The sequence below is a fragment of the Antedon mediterranea genome, chromosome 1 (assembly GCF_964355755.1).
Source record: "Antedon mediterranea chromosome 1, ecAntMedi1.1, whole genome shotgun sequence".
Taxonomy (NCBI): domain Eukaryota; kingdom Metazoa; phylum Echinodermata; class Crinoidea; order Comatulida; family Antedonidae; genus Antedon; species Antedon mediterranea.
This window is the reverse complement of record NC_092670.1, coordinates 15679868-15701149: the sequence shown is the minus strand read 5'-3', so window position 1 is coordinate 15701149 and position 21282 is coordinate 15679868. Positions and strand designations below refer to the sequence as shown.

General features: G+C 32.0%; 2 protein-coding genes across 4 annotated transcripts; one reads left to right on the top strand and one right to left on the bottom strand.

Annotated features, from left to right (window-relative positions):
• The first annotated feature begins 293 nt into the window (after positions 1-293).
• On the top strand, positions 294-8757 carry LOC140058468 (coiled-coil domain-containing protein 40-like). 2 transcript variants are annotated; one of them, XM_072104091.1, is made up of 18 exons: positions 294-351; positions 825-874; positions 1496-1560; positions 1681-1930; positions 2080-2237; positions 2537-2840; positions 2932-3089; positions 3447-3587; positions 3702-3805; positions 4042-4285; positions 4746-4928; positions 5316-5561; positions 5748-5961; positions 6190-6359; positions 6660-6751; positions 6989-7298; positions 7695-7853; positions 8350-8757. In XM_072104091.1, the coding sequence occupies exons 1-18, from the start codon at positions 332-334 to the stop codon at positions 8593-8595; spliced, it is 3114 nt and encodes a 1037-aa protein (XP_071960192.1). In that variant the 5' UTR covers positions 294-331; the 3' UTR covers positions 8596-8757. The 2 variants fall into 2 exon arrangements, with proteins under 2 accessions (XP_071960192.1, XP_071960201.1); XM_072104100.1 differs by lacking the exons at positions 294-351; positions 825-874; positions 1496-1560 and having other exon boundaries at positions 1701-1760; positions 2116-2237; positions 8350-8755.
• A 62-nt stretch (positions 8758-8819) lies between these two features.
• On the bottom strand, positions 8820-21215 carry LOC140058483 (transmembrane protein 184B-like). Of its 2 annotated transcripts, none has more exons than XM_072104111.1 (8): positions 20760-21215; positions 16470-16635; positions 16035-16125; positions 15476-15646; positions 14665-14834; positions 14096-14313; positions 12772-13032; positions 8820-11726 (listed from the first exon to the last, which is right to left on the bottom strand). In XM_072104111.1, exons 1-7 carry the CDS (start codon positions 21084-21086, stop codon positions 12775-12777), a joined length of 1401 nt encoding a protein of 466 aa, XP_071960212.1. In that variant the 5' UTR covers positions 21087-21215; the 3' UTR covers positions 8820-11726; positions 12772-12774. The 2 variants fall into 2 exon arrangements, with proteins under 2 accessions (XP_071960212.1, XP_071960220.1); XM_072104119.1 differs by having other exon boundaries at positions 12772-13029.
• Between the last annotated feature and the right edge of the window lie 67 nt (positions 21216-21282).

Here is a 21282-nt window from a genome sequence, read left to right as displayed (position 1 = left end):
ATGACGTCATAATCAAAATTCCAAGTAAAGTGCGCCCTCAAACTATACATAGAGACACTTTCCTTTTTTCACTATTTAAATTTTGTTTTACTGTAAATAATATTGTATTTCAAAATAGTAATAAATAATAATCACATATAGTAAATAAAAAACGTTTGCACGAGGAAAGGGTGCGGAGAGTGTGCAGTGTGCGCGCGGTGTGCACGAAAAGGAGGAGGAGAGTGGATTATTCATCCACCGCCCGCCCGCTAAAGAAAATGCGGTTCGTAAATTAGTCGCAGCAGCTGTCTCTACTCTACTATCGCCAATAGTAACGATACAATTAACAACAATGTCAGATCGAAGTGAGAGGTATAAATTTGTTTTATATTACGTTAAAACATATTTTTATTAGGGGTTTATATGTTTCAATTATACAATGTTAATGTAGTAAATTAATTGATATATCGGTAATAAGTTTTGCATTGTACTAATTAGATTTTAGGCAATATTTGCTAGCTAGAGTAGTAGAGGGCCAAAATAGGCTGTTGTTGTATTGTATTCTCACTGCAAAGATTCAGCCAACAATTTCGGCGGATGACTGCTAAAATTTTACTTAGCCGGCCTAGCTTAATCCAAAAGTTTTATACGGGTAGGAAGAATCGTTATGTTTAAAATTATATTTATTGAGTATCATGATGATATGGATGCATATGTAATGTTATTCTTTTCTTCATTAAAATAATAATTTAATACTATTTACTAATAGTAATACTGTATACTAGCCTAGTATAGATAAGATAAACATTGCCTCAACTCAATCACCATTATTTTTGTTTCTCTAGCCCTTCTGCCAAAGATGGCACAACAGATGGAACCACTGAACCAGAGAAAGGTATGCCAATTATTGTATTCTTAAAGCTCAGGTACAGGCATGAATTTTAAATATAATATTTGGTTAATTGTACATAAATCAAATATTTGTAACAGAAATCAAGACGAAAAAACATGAATTTCCCATGGTCAAATACAAAATTTGTCAAAATTATTCCATAAAAACCAGGAAGACTTTTTTTCAGTAGTTAGGTAGTTAACCTAATGTAATAACATATCTGGTGACTCCCTAGACGGTAAAAAAAGATGGTGGATATACGGTGGATAATTTTTGCTATAGCATGAAAATAAAAATCTGAAGTTGAATAAAAATATCAGAAATGTAATATTCAAGTTATATTACCTATATTTAGTCATCTAATAACATTTTTTACCACTATCCCCCCACTGATAAGAAAGTTCTTATTTTCAACAAGCTCGTGTAACACAAATAAAATCCCAAAAATTATGAAACATAGGGGAAACTATAGATCGATAATTATTGGAATGTATGATCAATAGAAATGTTTTGCCTGCACCTGGCCTTTAAGTTAAGATAAAACAATGAATAATAATAGTCTGAACTGAATTCTTTTTAGTTTTATTAATATTCAAATGATGTACTTTTCTTTTTCCGATCTAGATGACGAGCAAGTCAATGCACTACAACAAGCTGTGTCAGATTTGAATGTCCAAGCATTAAGAGAAGTATGTACATAGTGGTGGTGGACTGTAAACCTACGGAATAATGTTATTACAATCTGTAGAGTGGTTATTCATAAAATTTCAAGTTACTGTATAATAAAAGTAATTTGGTTTTTTTTCTAGTATCGGGCCAGGCACATATCTGTAGTTGCAGAAGAAGAACGACCAGGGTCACGTGCAGGCAATTCACCCGGTTCCAGAAAAGGAAAAATTCCATCAGCTTCAAGTTCACTAGATGGCCGTGACAGACTCCCACCTTCCGGTTCACCTAACCCACCATCAGTGCGGCAAAGCTCAGCAGAGAAGTATTCACAACCCCAAGAGGCTGAAAGGCGTTCATCTGCAGGTCAACCAGGTCGTGGCATATCAAGAGGTAAGGCAACCGAATTTAAACTTTTTAAACAATGTTTCAATAAATTTATATCCCTGAACCATCTACTGTAAGTGTAAGTGAAATAAAATTGATTTCCACTCGATGATTGTTATTTATGACCAATTTTGTGAATCATTAATTTTTCTTAGGTTCCCAAGACACACCAACATATGGGACAACAGAAATACCCGAAGACGAACTTAGCGATGATGACGATGATAATATGCTTGGTGACAATGATGAGGGTGGCATTGACTCTGATGCTAGTGATGATGAAGACCAGCTTGTTGTCCTTGATCCTGACCATGTATGTATTCAACAATCTACTGTCAATCTACTAGGCAATTACCAAAAATGCACTAGTGTATAATAGTATAGTATAAAACCAAAGCTCTGTCTACACTATCAAACTTTATGTGACAAAAATGTGATATGCCCAAATATGGACACGATGATGTCATATCACTACCATATTTGGGCATATCACTACCTTATTTGGGCACATCACACTTTTTTTGTCAAACTAGTTTGATAGTGTAGACAGAGCTTAAGAAACATGGCATGAAGCATGTCGATGACATGATGATTAAATTTTAATTCTTACAGCCTTTGATGAAACGATTCCAAGATGCCTTGAACAGCCATCTTGTAAAGCAACATGAAAAAGTGAAACTTGACCTAAGTGAACTCAACGAAGCCGTCAAGAACAAAGGCAAAGAACGTGAAGAGCTTGGTGTACATCTGTACGGCCTACAGCAAAAGCTAGCCCGCCATCAAATGGACCTAGAGAGTAAACATGATGAACTAGCTAGCTTGCAGCAGTTCCGTTCCCAGTGTGAAGAGCAGCTTGGAGAGGTTAGAACTATGTATAAGAAAACACAAGATAACATAAACCAACAAAGAAAAGAAGGTATGACATAGAGTTTCTTCAATCTGTTTTATGTTCTGTGTTGACATGCTCTAATTTACTGTAACATTCATTTTTTTAAATCTCCATTTAGGGTCTGCACTCCAGACTGAAGTTGAAAACCTCGCACTACATATGTTCTATATGACCAATGCTAAAGAAGATGTACGGGGAGATATCGCTGTTATGAGACGAGCTGCGGAAAAGTCTGATGTTGAAGTAACAAAAGCAGAGGAGGAGAAACAGAAACAGGTACTAAACTAGAAATTAAATTAATTACATAATATCAACACCTTTATAACAATGTTAATTGCTTAAAGCTCTGCCTACACTATCTATGTGATGTACCAAAATATGGACATGATGATGATGTCATATCACTACCATATTTAGGAATATCATTACTATATTTGGGCACATCACACTTTTTTTGTCGAACTAGTTTGATAATGTAGACAAAGTAAGAAGACAGTTGTATATTCTGTTTATACTATAGTAAACGCCATATTCCATTCCTTTATATAGAAGGAGGTTTATTCAAAATAAAGAGAAAAAACTGTCATGAAATTGAATTGACTGCACCCTTTTTATTTTGTTTTTCCCCTATAGGACTTGTATGTGAACAGGCTGACAGAAAATGTGGATAAATTGAGGGAGCAAATTGCACTGCATGAAGCTCAGTGTGCTGCACAGTCTGAAGAGACAAAGGCAGCTACAGAGGCGCTCACTGAAGCACGCATGGAGATTGAAGTAAGAATGCCTAACAATTGTCTTGCAATGTTTGTGTGTATTACTATGTGTATATCATTATATGTCCCAGTGGCAGTCATAGCTTATAAGTTAACCTTCTTTACTGTATTTTAGTCAATTCAATTGGAACGCAAGCAGCTTTACCAGCAATGGAACAGCAGTTTGATTGGCATGAGAAGACGTGACGAAGCACATGCCGCTATGCTTGAAGCACTAGAGTAAGTTGATAATCATGCATTCAACTTTATTCTGACCTGGGTCATAGGTCAAGTATTAGTGTAAATTCATGACTAGTTCATGGAAAGTACTGGTGCATCTTGGGGTTAACTGAAGCATGTGAAATAAATTTCCCACGGTGAAGAGAAATGAACAATTAATTTCAATAATAGATGACCAATTTTACAAATACATTATGTAATACAAATGATGATACTCAAATTTGTCATTGTTTTAGTCAACAGAGACAGCAAATTCTCTCGTTTAACACAGAGATTGATGGATACAAGAAGTCCATAACGAAAGAACAGGAGCGTAATGAGATGCTTTTGATCCTGCTGAACAAAAACGAGGCAGACATCAACACTGTTAAGAAGTTGATTGCTTCCAGTCTAGCCAAGCAAGAGCAGTTGAAACAGGAGTATAGTACCTACACACGAATGCTGCATGAGACGGAACAGTCACTTAACAGGGCTACAACAGTATGTACAGTATCATTGACTATTGCACAATTACAACTGCAGTAATTACTGTATGGAGTTTCTGCAGTAGCTTCATGTCATTTCGGAGTGCCTTTACTACAGTATTTGTAATAAACTCCGTCTACGCTATCAAACTAGTTTGAAAAAAAAAGTGTGATGTGGCCAAATATGGTAGTAATATGACATTATCATGTCCATATATGGGCACATTACATTTTTTTTGTCACATAAAGTTTGATGGTGTAAACAGAGCTTAACAAATCAAAGCTTCAGGAAAACATATTCTATTGTATGTACAATTTGCTCTGTCCATTGTTCTAACTTTAATACTGCATTAACCTACATAGTTCGAAATCCTGATATGAAATACTTTCTAACTAAACTATATCAGAGAATATCGATGTGTGTACTTGCAGATAAACAGCTTTGTTTACAATGAAATTGATGTGTTGTATTTCAGGATAGAACTTTGCGTGTACATGAGCTGAATGGTTTACGTAAGCAGATTGAAAAAGAATTCCAGGAAAAAGTAGCATTAGAAGATAATGTGATGGAGACGATGAGAAATAAACTGACACTTGACAAAGCATCACAGTACACAAAGAGAATGGCCTCCAAGACCAGACAGGCTATTAAGGAACTGGTATGGTAGACATTATAAAGTATAAATATATAATAGTGTGTAGTTCTATACAGCAGACCTACAAAAAGGTCATAATATTGCAGGAAAAGGTATTCATTCGATGTGGTATACCTTGGGTATATGATAAGCATACATTAAAAAGGGATGCAATCGTTTACATGTAATATGAAAATTCTGGAATATTTGAATTTGTACAGGAGTACAGTACATACTATACATTCTTCCGACTGCTTTTTAGTCTAAGACCATTATTGTGTTTAGGGACTACCACTACCACTGTCTAATCATATTCAATAAACAAAAGAATAACACATTATATTATAGTGCATGAAAAGAAGACAAAAAAGGGAATGACTGATATCCTAATAATTCTCAATTATGTTTTAGGAATCTAGCAAAGCTCAAGTAGAGAACCAGGTAGCAATGGACACGCTAGAGAACTCGCACACCATGTCACGTGTAGAGCGCCTGAAGAAAACGTTGGACGATCTTGATCAGCAAATTCACGAGAAGAATGCAATAATCACACGTAGTGAAGGAGAGATTGTTAAACGTAACGCTGTTATCGAAAGAAAGCAAGGAATGATAGATCAATTTAATAAAAAGGTCGAGGCCATCCAGAATGAACAAGGGGTGAGGAAGTTTTTTTCACTCTAAATTTACTTCTTTTTTAGATTTTCATACCAGTATCTTTGATTTGTAGCCTTTTTGGCTACGAGGCCCGAAGAGATGTAAGGTAGCTATAATTGATAAAAGCTCCTCTAGGGGCATATTATTATACCTTGCATATTAATTCATAAATATATTTGTCAATTGTAGGGGGAAGAGCTAGGTCCACTGGAGCAAGAAGTAGCTGCTATGCAGAAGTCAATCGACACCAGAGGTCAAGAAATTGGCGACCTCCAACAATTCTGGCTAAGACAGCAAAGTGAACTTGTGAAGATGAGCAAAGAAAAAGATAGCCAACAGAACGAGGTAGACACTATGAAAAAGGCACTTACAATCCTTCATCAGAAAAAAATGAGAATTGAAAGTAAGGAAATCTATTTTATGAAATATATACATAATAATATACCTTATTAAACCCACAAATATATACAGAAGATGTACTCATAACATACAGAAAATGCACAGAACAAGTATACATGTAACATGCGTTTTATAACAACCACAACATTAGTGATAAATAACAAAATTCCTGGAATTTCAGACGTGTTACAGTACCACATTGCAAACTAACAAATGTTATCCTTTACATTAGATGAGATCACAACGCACCAGACGGAGCATAGTAGCGTGTCAGTCAGTATGAGAAACTTGCAGAATGATATGATCAAGTTGAACCTGTTGCTGACTAAAGAAGGCAAAATTAAACAAAACCTGCAACAGGATAACATACTGGTGGAGAATGATTTCATTCTTTCACTCAAGGTCAGTTTAAAACCTTGTCTACACTATCAAACCTTATGTGACAAAAAAAATGTGATGTGCCCATATTTGGACATGATGATGTCATATCACTACCATATTTAGGCACATCACACTTTTTTTGTCGAACTAGTTTGATAGTGTAGACCGAGCTTAATACAGTAGTTCACATTTATTCAGATAATAGTAGAAAACAGAAAAGCAATTGTTGTAATAATACAGCAAGTCTAAAGATGTATACAAATTCAGTGTTTTTTTAAATTTACACTGTTTTTCTTTTACACTCTTCTTTTCTGAATAAAGGAAGCTGAAAAGGAGTCAATTGAAATGCAAAACAAACTAGAGGAACAGGCAGAAGAGAAAGAACGCCTTCTAAACAGCCTTGTGGAGGCGGAGTAAGTATATGTTACAACATTGAAATATCTTAACAATGTATTTAGATGTTTAATCCGTATGACATTGTATACAACATCATGTCGGTGTAATGTTCTGTGATTCTGTAAGTGTGATCTAAACTTATTACATCAAACCTCAGTTGATAGTTATCTGTAATATAGAATATTCACAAAGTGTAAAGAAAATAAAGAAATACTGTATGTTAATTTAATGGAAAATATTCGTTACCTTTTAAGACGCCAGATTATGCTTTGGGAGAAAAAGACCCAGCTGGCCCGTGAAGCTAAAGCAACAGTTGACTCCGATGTAGGACAAGGAGAGATTCGGGCCATGACATCCGAGATCCACCGTATGGAGGTCCGCCACACACAGCTGATGAAACTCCAGGAGAAGTTGATCCAGGATATGGAGAAGTCTGTGTCGCGTAGAGATACGATTGTGACACGAGGAGATGCGCAGAGTAAATTGAACAAAAAAGTAGAAACAAAAGGAACCTTTAAAAAGAAACTGGTTGAGATGGGTAAAAAGATAAAGCAAGTTCAACAGGTAAATATAAAACACTAGGAAAGTTTTGCTCCCTTAATAGTCAGTTTCCCAACAATTTTCGATCATTTTAATATCCCATGTGTATGGATGTATACAATAGCATTTGTATAACAAACTTCCTCTTTTACAATTTTACAGTAGTAAACTAATGGTAAGATTCAGTATAAAACCAATAATAAACTGTCACAAAATTTAAAATAATTAATAACATACTCTAGGAAAATATCTACAATGTGAAAACATATTTACAGCGTACAAACAAGAAGAAAAAAAAGGATGAATGCTCCAGCTACACCTCCTTCATAGTGAGACAGATGTTAGAAACAATCATTGATTTCTTCTTAAGCCAATGATGATGATGATGGTTGAATAATACAATACAATTTCACTTTGCAGGACAGTAGTTCATGTGATGCAGAGATCCAACAGCTGAGAACACATCAGCAGATGCTAAGTGAACAGTTGCAAGAAAAGCAGACGACATTCCAACAGCTACAGAGTATGGCTGACACACTTGATGGAGATATCGACAGACTGATGGAAATCAAACAAAAGGTTAGTTTTTGCATTGGTGTGTATAGTAGTGTAATACCCTTTTCACATCTGCATACATTTTTACAATTTGTAACAAGTTGTAACCAGGTTTGATCTCCGGACTTATTGCATCTTTTCACACATGCATACACCAACCTTGTGAAATCTCGGGAGGAAAGAATAGTAGTGCGCTATTTGATTACTGATTGGTCAGTTAATACCAAGGCAATACATGTTCGCGCAGTACATGTATGAGCAGCTGTTGAAACACCAACATCCAGTTAAATAACACTTCTGTATGTCTCACTAGCCGATTCACATATCCATAGTCGATTTTTACATGTACACTACTTGGGACTTGGTTGTCAATGCCATGTTCTGATGAGAAATACATCCCTTCTGCAGTTATTCATTATCAATACGTTTTAAGTAGCTCATAACAAACTAGCCACTGAAAATAAACCTGATTATTACACATGCTATAAATAATAATTATCAAATTTATTAATTATTGTAGAATATGACGGAGATTCTAGCCAGACAACAGAAATCAAAATACTACCAGTCAAACCGAGATGGCAAATACACGCTGTTATGTAAGACTGAGTCTGCGTTGGATACGGAGTATCAAAAGCAAACGGATCGTGTGCACACGCTTGCTACAATCATCGATCGTCTTAATCAGGAGTTTCCTCATGCTCAGCCATCCCTGCGTAAGGTAACACTTGCACTTAGCTCTCGTCTGGGCGTCGAAGAAGATTAAAAAAAATGCAAAATGCTTGAAATTTTTTAAATTACATTTATACAATTTGAATGGAATTTGCAGACCACATCTGTATTAGATATACTTATCTTAAAAACCAATGTGATATAAGTGTATTTCGTTGTATAATTAAAAATAAATTGTTTCAATTAAATTATATTACATTGTTTGTGTTTTGCTTATGAGTGTTGTGGTAGTTGGTTTTATTGAAGTAAATCAAACTCGCTTTTACATATATATATTTTTATTAAACTTGTGACAGCCATCAATACATACTACAATCATGGAGAAGATTTTTCCTCCATGCTACAATAAACATATTGGTAGGTTTTAGCAGAATAATTTCTATAGATAAAAACATACATCTTAAGTTTCTATAGACATGTGACAAGTTATCAATTGTTACTTTACGACTACAGGAGTACAAAACATTTTCCCCACAGATTCTAAAACGGGGGAATATACAGTATTAATAATAATATGGAATGCAACATCTTCCAACATAGAAAGAATAACTTTTGTTTACGTTTAAAATTATTGTCTCGAAAACATATACCACTATTATTAAACATTATACAATAAAACTATTTTATACACTTGTTTATAATATTTATATACACGCAATACAAATACTTTGTTTCCTTTTATTGGAATAACTCATCTCACCCAGATTTATATATAGATGAAAGTCTAAGTACATAATCTTTACATACATGACAACATATACTGTATATATAATAGAGATCGGTACTGATATCCCTGTAATAGTAATGTTTGTATAATTGTATTCTAAATCTAAAACACTGAATGATCGAGGTTTTAACCAGATGTGGTGGACATTTACTTCTAGTAGTGGCGGAACTCCACAGAGCCAGCAACACTGGTCAGAAAGGTCATTAAAAAGTCTTGTATACCTCTTTTACATCACCACACTAGGGCGTCAACACCTGAATTTTGTATGGTGTGTGTAAATTCCACTTTTTTTCCTACTAGGTGATGTGATAAAGGAGTATAACATGACAACTTTTATCAATTACCATACTCACACGGATAAGCATTCCTAAAGCTCTGTCTACACTATTAAACTAAAAAAAATTTGATGTGCCCAAATATGGTAGTGATATCCCACAAATGGGTGCATCACACTTTTTTGTTTGATAGTGTAGACATAGCTTTAGATTAACGTTTTCTTCTCTTTTTTTATTATCCGCTATTCTTGTTAATTTGCATTGATGTTCATCCACTCAACAGCTACACATTCTTGCAGTAAATCACTCCACAAACACAACAAATAACTATTGCAAATTTATAAATCATTTAATCAAATTCCCCCTTTCAACAACCTTCTACTAGCAAGCCCTAGAAAACTTATTCGTGTGAGTGCTGTATAGATATACTAATTTTATTTTGGTTTCCATCCAATATACAGAACTTAATATAAAACATCAATTATATGTTTCACTTTTGTAATTTATAAGTACTTTTGTAAATTGTGTTTTTCCTATACTTATTCTTCTTTGTTGTTTGAAATAGTACAATAAATTTAAAAAGAATTTTCACTATATATAATCTTTGTGCTATCTTTACAGTCTATATATCTAAACATTAAAAAATATATGTTTATAGTAAACTGATTAAATTAAGTATTTACAATAAGTACAGTACCATGATTAAGATTACATCAACAAGGCATACAAAACATAGTATAGCATACATATTCAAGAATATTAACATTGGATACATCTTAAGAAATACTGATCACATTTTAAGAAAGCAACTTAAAGAACAGAACTTAAGTACAGCAGTCGAAGGACGACAGTAAATAATGGCGAGTTACTGTTCAGTTTTTAATGTCATATTGGTTGTTCGGTTATGGATGATAGGTTATGGATGAGAGGTTATGGATGAGAGGTTATGGATGAGAGGTTATGGATGAGAGGTTATGGATGAGAGGTTATGGATGAGAGGTTATGGATGAGAGGTTATGGATGAGAGGTTATGGATGAGAGGTTATGGATGAGAGGTTATGGCAGGGAGTTATGGTGACATTTGGCTTGCAGTATTTGATTGGTCTGAAAACATCTTGGTTCAAATCCTATAAAAAGCAATCTGGACAAATGTAGGATGGAAACTGACACAGGATATGGTAACCAACACGGAATATGGTAATCGACACAGGATATGGTAACCAACACAGGATATGGTAACCAACACAGGATATAGAAACTGACACAGGATATGGTAACCAACACAGGATATGGTAACCAACACAGGATATAGAAACTGACACGGGATATGGTAAACAACATGCAATATGGTAATTAACACATGATATGGCAACCAACATGTTATATGGTAACCAACACGGGATATGGTAATCGACACAGAATATGGTAATTGACGCGGGATATGGTAACCAACACAGGATATGGGAACCAACACGGGATATGATAACCAATAGATGTACTGTACATTTTAAGCATTCCAAAATGATCTTAAGTACATAAACAACTCACTTAAAAATATTTCAGTGTTTGTTAATTAAAAGCAATATGAACTTTTTGATCAACAATAGCAAATCGATAATCCCAATACTAATTTGTATACTGTTACGAACAACAGGTAAAACACACCTCTCTTTCCTTTTTAAAATACATAAAAATCTGTGGCCTTTTTTTTATTAAATCAAAATAATATACAGAATAGCATAATTCAACAGTAAAAAAGCCTTAAAAGAAATTGTTAACAAAATTATAAAAATATAAGGCAGCTAATATAATACAGATGTGTCCCTTTTAGTAAAAATGTAAAGAAAAGTACAATTTGAGATAATTAATAATAATAATAATTTAAATTGTATAAAACTCAATTGACGGGTGAAAGGAAAAATTATAATACTCATGATTTATTTTTTTGTTATAATCTGAAATTCAATATTGTAATTATTGCTTTTAAGAAATTATTATAATAAATTATTTGCAAAACTGTACTCATTTATAAAAATCATTTCTGGTTGAAACAGGTTGCTTTAATTCTGGGTAGCACCACCTAAAATCTTACTTGCTAAAGATCACAACAGCACACAGCATCATGGTTAAAAGACATAAAACAATGAAGCTATATAACCATCTCTAAACAAACAAAAACATAAATATATATTTCTATAAGAAAACTAACGAGGTATGTGTGCAACAGTACACAAAAGAGTGAAAGATGATTAGGTATATTGAGAAGAACCTCCCCAGTACACTTATACATACCTACCTTATCCAATCTCAGCAATTTCACATCCAACCCAAAAACAAACAAACTAACTCCAAGTCCCACAAAGAATTATAGGCAACACAACAACATATAATATACATATTAGACACCTACACCGGCTTAACCTGTTTGCACAAGTTTAGTTAGACTTATACATTAATAACCATAATGTGGATTGTTAATTTTCCATTCATTATACTTCAAAAAGTTCCATTTTGTTAGCTGATCATACTAAAAAGCATAAGCCAATGCACAAAGAGGTTGAACAAAAGGAAAGTATTTATAAAAGACTATGGGTGCAGTAGTATGGCTTCTTTGAAAAGATTTCAATAATAACAGTGAGGTATCTGTGTATCTGTACTAGATACAATATCAAAGAAATGATGATTAATGTATTCAGCTAATATGGGATAGAAAAGATTGAGGAATAGAGTCAATCAGTCAGTGAATTGAGTTGTGAATTCTACTATAATGCAATAAGTATTGAAAAGACTTCTCAGGAATAGAATTTATATAAACAGTGAATGAGTGAGAATTCTGAGCAGTAGAGTCAATCGATCTTAAGAGTTCTACCTAAGTATGGGATGGAAAAGGAATAAAGCATATGCCAACTCTTGATGGTGAATGTGTGTGTTGAGTCACCAAACCTACTTTCATACAGTAATTATAAGCAAGTATGGAATGGAAAAGACTAGGTAGGAAAAGTGTCAGATGGTGTGTGTTGAATTTTAAAATGGGACATTTCATAAGAAAAAGCAATACTACTAACATAAGAATGAAGGAGGTTATAAATCCAGGAAAAACTATTTGCAACAGTGTCAATAAATATTGTGATTTGTGAAATGGGACGTTTTTTGTAAGCAAAGTGCACACATTGCGATTGCACCAATATATATATATAACAAAGAATACCTCTTAAAATTCCTCATCAGAACTCAGCAATGTAGTTTTTTCATTGTGGCTTCGACCACTAAATGAACGTTGAGGTGGGGGAGGGGGATTGACGCTTTGGCTAGTGCCATTTGATTGGTAGTTGGTACCGTAACCCAACTCGAGGTCATCCTTCTGGCTCTGTTGAGTGTACTGCTGGTACGCAGGTGAGAAGTTATGAATAGTGTCTTGAAGCACGTCCTTTGGATTCACCGTATCCTTAAGACTACTTGAGATACTCTGCTGAAAGACACAACATGTATTATCATTCTAATTTCATGAAAGTTTCCCACCTTCATGGGCAACATTAGACCAGTTTGGAGGACACAACATGTTATTATCATTCTAATTTCATGAAAGTTTCCCCTTTCTTGGGCAACACCTCTATGCAACATAGACCATTCTGGAGGAAGGGTATGAAAGCGATGTAAAAATATTTACAAACAAAATATGAAATAGTTTTTATTGCCTAAAACATTTTCTTTCTCCAAAATGATCTACATTACATTACAAAAATATCAAAACAATTTTTATCAAAATAAAATTAATATTTTAAACTGTTACAGAACATGCTTTTTTCTGGTCTTCCTCAAATTAAAATTAAATCTTGGAAAAAATATTGTTCAGTTTAATTAAATGCACTTGATGATGCTTACCATTATCGCATTTCATACTAGAACCAGAAATTAATTTTAATTTGAGAAAGATGTATTTACAAAACAAAATATATAAATGATAAATATTTAAAATGTATTGTTAGAAAAAACATTGCATAATTAGAAAATGCCACCAATAAACATACAAGTTTAAAGATAAATTAAAAACAAAAATAATATATTAATTTTATGATACATGTGTAGATGTTAGAAATGAATGGCCGCAAGAACAGACCAATTCATGCAAGATGTGGTAACTATTTAACAAAATGCGTTGAAAATTAAACATATTTATAAATTTATTATAATAAATAAAACCAAATGCTTTTGTTACCTTTAATTACCCTGCTAGAAATGTGAAATGTGTTTTTATTAATAATGAAAACAAATGTGTTACCATACATTTAAATAAAGAATTATTAAATGTATGTATGTATAAATGTATCCTTTGCACTTATCAACTCCTCTCCTCCTTTGTAGTTCATTATCCACTTTTTTACTGAGTCATTGACATTGTGAAAGCATGTTTTGAAAGACTTCCATCAGAAGGTGCTACAAAACTGTAATCCATAAATCTCCTAAACCCCTGAAGACACCAAGTAAATACATCTAACTAATTCAATATGTGGCACGATAGCGGGAAAGCTTACCTTCATCGTACTTCCACGTGTAAGTGACTCTGGATTACTTTGTTGATAAATCGTGTACGGGAATGCATACCGCAGTCCAATTGCCGCAAAGAACATCTCAATACAGATGAGAAAGTTTTGGTAGCCAGCAGACACTAAACCAGATGTAATGACTGTACCATCAGACGCCTGAGCAGGGTCTATTATACCTCCTAACTCCAGAATAGCCAACAGCAGACCTGGCCAAAGATTACAAAGATGTTAAATATATGTTCTAAATTGCCTAAAGTGAAAAAAAATGTATGAGTCTAAAATAGGTGACCAAAAATACACCTGAGTAAGACATGAATTTAAAATAATATACTTTTAAGCAAGTGATGAAAATAATGAAAATGTATTAAGAGTATTAGTTTAAAAACACTACTAGATGTTAATCACTGTGTATTAACTGTTATTTTATATATATTATGTATATATGTATATAAAGAAAATAAATGTCGGAGATATTTTTAAATCTTACTTACAATTTATAATTTCTAAATAGTGGGGTAATAGTTTTTTAAGCATTAAACAATTAAAAAAAGGGTTACCTTGCCAGAAAGAGACAAAGATAACAGACTTGACCATAGCAAACTTGAGCACCGGGTTGTACGCAGACAGGAGGTCTTTGGTGGCGTGGTAGAACAGGAACAACGCGTACAACGACAAGCTCACAGATATATTATAGATAATCGTGATGTACAAATATCCTTCAGTAGGGCTAGTGAAAACAATTAAATATATTTTAAATAAATATGTTAATAAATATGTTTTAAACATAAAATTATGTATTTGTTATGTATACAATTAAAAAAAAGTTATATTTATAATGCACATATGTATTGACATCATTAAACTTAAAAGCACATTTAAACAATGTTATTGCATTTTCAACAGTAATTCCCATAGGTAATAATAAAATACATTATGTAGTCTAACTATTTTGTAGAACTTACAACTGTATAGATTTTTTTTGAACGAAAAGGAATCAATTTTTGTACTAATTTTGTACAAAGGAAGTACTATTGTAAAACTTCAATTCATTCTAATTTAAGTGTAAATTAGGATTTTCAGTTCAACTCCTCTTGTTAATTGTTAATTTTTTTGTATGATGTTTTACGGCCTTGTGGAAAAACATCATGGAGGTGAACAAGTCGTTTCTCTCCCTGTCTTCTGTTTTGTCTGTTCTTCGATGGTTTGTGTATTTTGATTGTTATTGTTGATGGATAGGATATATTTTCATTTAAGTATAAGTATATATTTTTGTATAATTCAACCCAAAAGTTGCAATAAAAGTATTTTATCAGTTATCAAGTGTTACCGTGATTAAATAAAGGTTTATTATTTTTATTATATACTTACGAAAAGTCACCGTCCGAGTATTTATCAAAAGGGAGAAGAATGAGTGTCGCCAGCGCCATCATTGGCTTAATTATACAGAACTGTAGCGTGGCTTGCTTACAAAAGCGTAAAAATGTTATTGTGTATGCTTTTCCCTGTAAACAACACGTACACCAGTACCACTTGGCAGGACTAGGAGCAAAGAACAAATTATTGTTTAATAACAGCATAATGCATATTTTTGGAGTAAAAATCTGTGTAGTACTAGTAGGCTTGTCAATTTTCAAAAATTGTCATATCTTTGTTCAGTACCACACCAACATACAATACGAAATAATAACAATGGTAATGCTATTACTTTACAGTTTTAACAGCACATTGATTTGTTACACTATAAAGTACATATCATTATAGTAAACAAATTGATTAAAAAGCCTTTAAATATTTTTAACTGCATATCCTCTTTATTGTGTGTGAAGTCCATATTGTAATGTTAATTTAGGTTTGGGTCTAGTGCACTTATAGAATGGATGGAAAAATCAAGGGATAGCTTCTTATTATGAATAGAATGGTTACTCACGTAATTTGTTTACCACGTATCTCCGCCATGATTGTGCTTTCGCCACCAAGGTACTCATAACAAAGACTTAAAAAGTTGTATATTACAAATGCTAAAAAAAAATTAAATAAGAAATTTTATTTTATTACATCCAAAATATTCACAACTTTATGCTACATTGATTTTAGGGTAGTGTCTTATTTTCTTATTAAAAGATTCTCTCTTAATTGGAACATGTCAACGAAAAGAAATGGTGAGATATGCATGGACGAGGCTGCCCACGTGAGGGAGGGGTGTTAATTCTTTTTCAAATAATGCTCTCCTTTCGGAAGGGAAAAAGGCCTTCATCAGTTTATCCAGGTAAGTAGGCACAATATAGACCAGGAACTTTTTTAAGTCATTCAATAACAAGCAATCAATGTGTTCCACATGAAGCAGACAGAAATTCTTATTTACCTTCATAACAATCTCTTATAGTACCAAAGTACACATAATAATGATCTTTACTAAAGAACAGTAAACTAAGCCATGATTCAAAGGCGTATATAGGTACGATGAACAAAATTCTGATGATCCATCGTTGCTCTCCTGGGCATGTGTAGTGCCGAAGATGCATGTAAATCTGTTGGGAAATTATTAATAAGGAATCTATTATTAAATAAAATATGTTAATGTATGTATTCACTGCAGTAGCTTAATAGTTGATTATACTTACAGATACAGAAAAACAGATCTCAAAAATCAAAGCATTAGAGTATGATTTGTAACATTTTTATAGCAATGTGTCAATTGTTTATTACAACATTAAAACAAGCATTTAACAATCCAGTTTTATTATCAATGGTTTCTAAACTAATTGTGACATTAATTACTATTTGACATTTAAAGTACTGTACAAACCAATCACATTTATAATTAATAACTAATTACTAATGCTGTTTTGGTCACAGTTGTAATTTTACAACTCCCTGGTCACAGTATGTATGTATATTAATCTTGTGTACTGTATAAAAATAATAATAATTTATTTGAACATACACTTTTGTAACAGTGGCACACTTTGATATGAAGGTGCGTTCTACATCACAATTTTACTACATTACAATGCTAACCCAATTTACAACAACAATAATAATAAAAGTGTAAAATAAAACCGTACCCTGATATTTACACACAAACTCCTTCCCCACCCCAGATCTAGCCTCTATAAATCCCTATTTTTCTTTAATCAACATAACATAATGTTCAGAACAAATTCATTAGATTCCTTACTCGCACTTGTCCTAATTATAATGTTTCTCTTATTTCTCTTGAAAATCGTAGAGTTGTTTTTGATATGGTTTTTTTATACAACTCATTCAATTCCGTTTATGGTTGTCCTCTTGTTGCTTTGTTTAAGTTGAATATTCCAACTCGTACTCACAGCAAGTGTTTGCTTCACGTTCCTTGTGGTTGTGTTGAATGCACAAAACGAGGTATCTTTCAGCGGTTACCTAACACATTTAATAGGTTACTTGTTTGGATTTTGATTTATTTTATGATAGTTTAAATGTATTTAAGGGTAAAATTGTTAAATCTCTTTAATGTTGTTATCTTTGTTTATGTTTGTGTTGTTTATATGAATACATTTTATATTTATTATGTTTAGATTCAACCTGTTAGTGGCGGTTTCATCGCTGTTGGTTGACAACTGAATAAAATGAAAAAATAAATAAAATAAACCTTAATATTAATAACATATAAATTTAAATTAATACAAATAAAATACTACTACTGTACTAATAATAATACTCTCCAAGTATTAGTAATAGTTATATTTCCTAAATGCTTTATTATTATTCAATAAAATGTGTCATTATTAATTTAATAAGCATGTGATCTTTTTTATGAGGTATACAATTAGATAAGTCAATAATAATCACATGATGAGTGCCATCAAATTGGCATATCTAATCTGTATCTAAGCTATGTATACTATTTTGTTTACTTCTTTTACTGTAAATAAGAGTACAAGGTTCAAGTATATAGTGGATTTTATTAAATTATTTTACTTTGGCTCAACTACAATACAAAATATGAATAACGATTAAGGATATCAATATGTTATTGTATTATTCCCTGGTTACAGGAAGCTTCCCTTTTGTATTAAAATCAATTTAGATACATCTATCTGGCTATGAAAACACATGGTTTTGATGACATATTATTCACACTGAGTTATTTTTTTTCCTCTTTTGCTATGGATATATTGTGTCACCATGGTATTCCGAAATAAAAAGATGAATGAATGAATATAGTCTGAAAACATAAATAAAACAGTGCAAATTTGCACTGCATGAATTCACTCTAAACATCGTAATCGAATCCTGAAGCTCATAATAATTTATACTGACATATTCAAATCAGATATCTTAACATGCAGTTGTAATGCATTAGCTGCAGAAAATAGAACTGCTCAGTGCTCATGAGCTCATTAAATTACAATCTAAAAAATTGTTAGTTTCAACAACTCATTCCCATGTTATTAATCATGGAATGTCTTTCTTTAGTTACATTTTAAATGTTATACACGTCTATTAAGTTGTAATGGTGAAGATTTTAAAGAGGCCGACAACATGACTACATGATGTAATGAACATTCAGTAGCTTATTATTACAATTTATTATCATACTTATGGTCGCCATCCCGTACTTATGTAGCTACAATTCAGACTGTACCATTTTGGTAAATAGGGTATATTTGATTAAACGTTGGTGACCTTTGAAATGATATGGCTGTTTACGTCGTTTAATGCAGTATAATTGTAGATAGTCTTTCAGTACACAGATTTGCATTTGGCCATAGAGATATTATTACTATTAGTCCAGATCCCTATGTATTTTCGTGTGCAGATCATGGGGAAAGTGTAAACATTGTGTTTTATGAATATTTGAATCATGCTGGTTATAAAAACCCATGTTGTGATTGATTGAAATATATATTTTTTTTTTTTTTAATTTCTAAAATTCATCTTTGACCTCTGACCTCAATTTGAATGTTTTGACCCATTGAAAACAAAATGATCATATCTTTGCAACGCTTATATGATTTGACTAACATTTCACACTCATCATACATAACACTGCTTCTTAAATTTGTAATCAAAATTGTATGGATCCCATTTCATTGATTTCTATATACTGTAAGATACTGCAATAAATATTTTCATTAAATTAATTGAAAAGAATTGTAAAAATCTACCAAGTTGAAGATGATATTATGATGCGAGATATTAATAATCTAATATAGGGTGGGTTAGAATTAATATTTTGTAATATGATTTTTTTTTAAATATAATCTATACTTTCATCAGCTTTTATCCTATATTTCTAGGAAAATAGCGAGAGAGGAAGATTATTCATTATGGAACAGAGAGTATTAAATTTAATATAATTTTGATTAGTTATGAATGATGTACTGTACTATAGTGAGAAAACAGTTTTGTTTTCTAAGCTCTCAATTGATAATCCTTGTCATATTTTATCAATAGAAAGTTTATAACATTAGATAGAATTGTTCTTCTCAGCTTTTTATATTGAATAAATCTGGATATTTTTAACAATTAAAAAATTGTTAAAATAATTTACTTAATGAGATATTTAAAAAAGGGTGATTAAGAATGAATTAACAAATTAGTCACAGATGTTAGTTTAGGTATTTATGTTACAATTCAAAAGGCAATACTTTTAAGAATTTCTAAAAGTTCACAAAGTTTAATAATAATTTAATTTAGATAATTTCACAATAATGTATACTGGTAGTTGTACAGTAGTTTGTATACCGTTTGATTTTGTTTAATTTTTTAATTTTTTATTTGTAAACAGAATTTTGTTTGGTGTATTCTCATTCTTATTTTTCTAACAAAATTAAATCTGACATTGAGCATTAGAACATGATTTTCACTATCCAATTAAAAATACATGATGTCGCATTTCAGTGAAAATGTCAACAAGATATAAATTACTACACTAGTAGTAGTATTATCAAAGCACTATCAGTACACAAGGAATAATGTTGACGTTATATCTCATAGATTATTTTGAAACTTCCATGTTATAAATAATTAATATTTAAATATAACTATCTCTAAACAATGTGTAAATTGGAAACAATTCAAAACCAATGGAAAATTTGTTTTCTACATTAAGAAAAAACTGGAAGAGATGTTGCCCTACAGCAATGTTTATTTGTTTAAATATGAATAATATGATTTTAAAATACTAATGCTTTAAAGAAAAAACCATTTTTAAAAATGTTTTTGTTGAATATGCCATTTTAATGTCACATAGGAGTTATCCACTGTGATAAAAAATGGGATCGAAAAAAAAATGATTTATTAAAAAAAACTGTAATTTAATGCAAAATTGATTAATTGAATTTTAAACTGTTTCCTTTATATTTTTATATTAAATGAAAACTTTTTTTATATAAACTTTTTAAAACTGCGAAATGGCTTTATTTATATTTTGTTATTGATTTTGATAAATATTGTACATCTTTACCATTTTAATATATTTTTATATATTTGTCTATATTTTATAAATATAACGATAAATTTATATTTTGTTCTCACCATATAATTATAGGCTTGTTAATTGAAGAAAACGTCCCTATAATTATAGTCTATCTCTATCTATTCCCCTGTGATTTTGTGTGAAATTTTAATAAATAATAAATATATTGTGTTTTCAAGTTGTTTACTTTACCTGATGACAAGTTATAACAACTGCTAGGAAAGCAAAAAATCCAGCAATAGCGTCACATGCTCCTGTTTGAAGAAAATTAGTTTCTATTACACTTAAAAACGATGGCGTAGTCAGATCATCATCCAACGTAGCCGAAGAATTCTGTCCATTTTGTTGTGTTGCTAGGCCCCCTGTTGTTGGTAGACTACTCGCCGACGACGATACGTTCAAACCGGTGTTTGTGAGAGACTCAGATGACAGACTACTACCAATATTAGCCTGGCTGGTTGGTCGAATTGTTGTTAAATATTTCGTAGTTTGGACAGTAACTTCTGCTGTTGTCGCCATCGAACACAACCACCAAATATAAACAATCAGAAAAATATCAAGTTCAAAATTGATTTGTCTGTCTTTGTACGATATTATCGAATCATTTTCTAAAACAAAACAATAAAGATGAATCAATATGGAGGTGTATATCAGTCATTGATCGTACGTTTTGTCGTTTTTGCAACACTGAGAGCGCTATATCACTTCTTTCGTT

Bases quoted from the DNA above. Each gene is read 5' to 3' on its own strand.
- LOC140058468 (XM_072104091.1), top strand. From the start codon at position 332: ATGTCAGATCGAAGTGAGAG. The intron at 4,286-4,745 runs GTATGTACAGTA...GTTGTATTTCAG, and splicing joins CACTTAACAGGGCTACAACA to GATAGAACTTTGCGTGTACA. The intron at 6,360-6,659 runs GTCAGTTTAAAA...TTCTGAATAAAG, and splicing joins ATTTCATTCTTTCACTCAAG to GAAGCTGAAAAGGAGTCAAT.
- LOC140058483 (XM_072104111.1), bottom strand. From the start codon at position 21,086: ATGGCGACAACAGCAGAAGTTACTGTCCAAACTACGAAATATTTAACA. The intron at 16,636-20,759 runs GTAAAGTAAACA...ATTTCCCAACAG, and splicing joins TTGTTATAACTTGTCATCAG to ATTTACATGCATCTTCGGCA. The intron at 15,647-16,034 runs GTGAGTAACCAT...CTTTGCTCCTAG, and splicing joins ATACGTGGTAAACAAATTAC to TCCTGCCAAGTGGTACTGGT.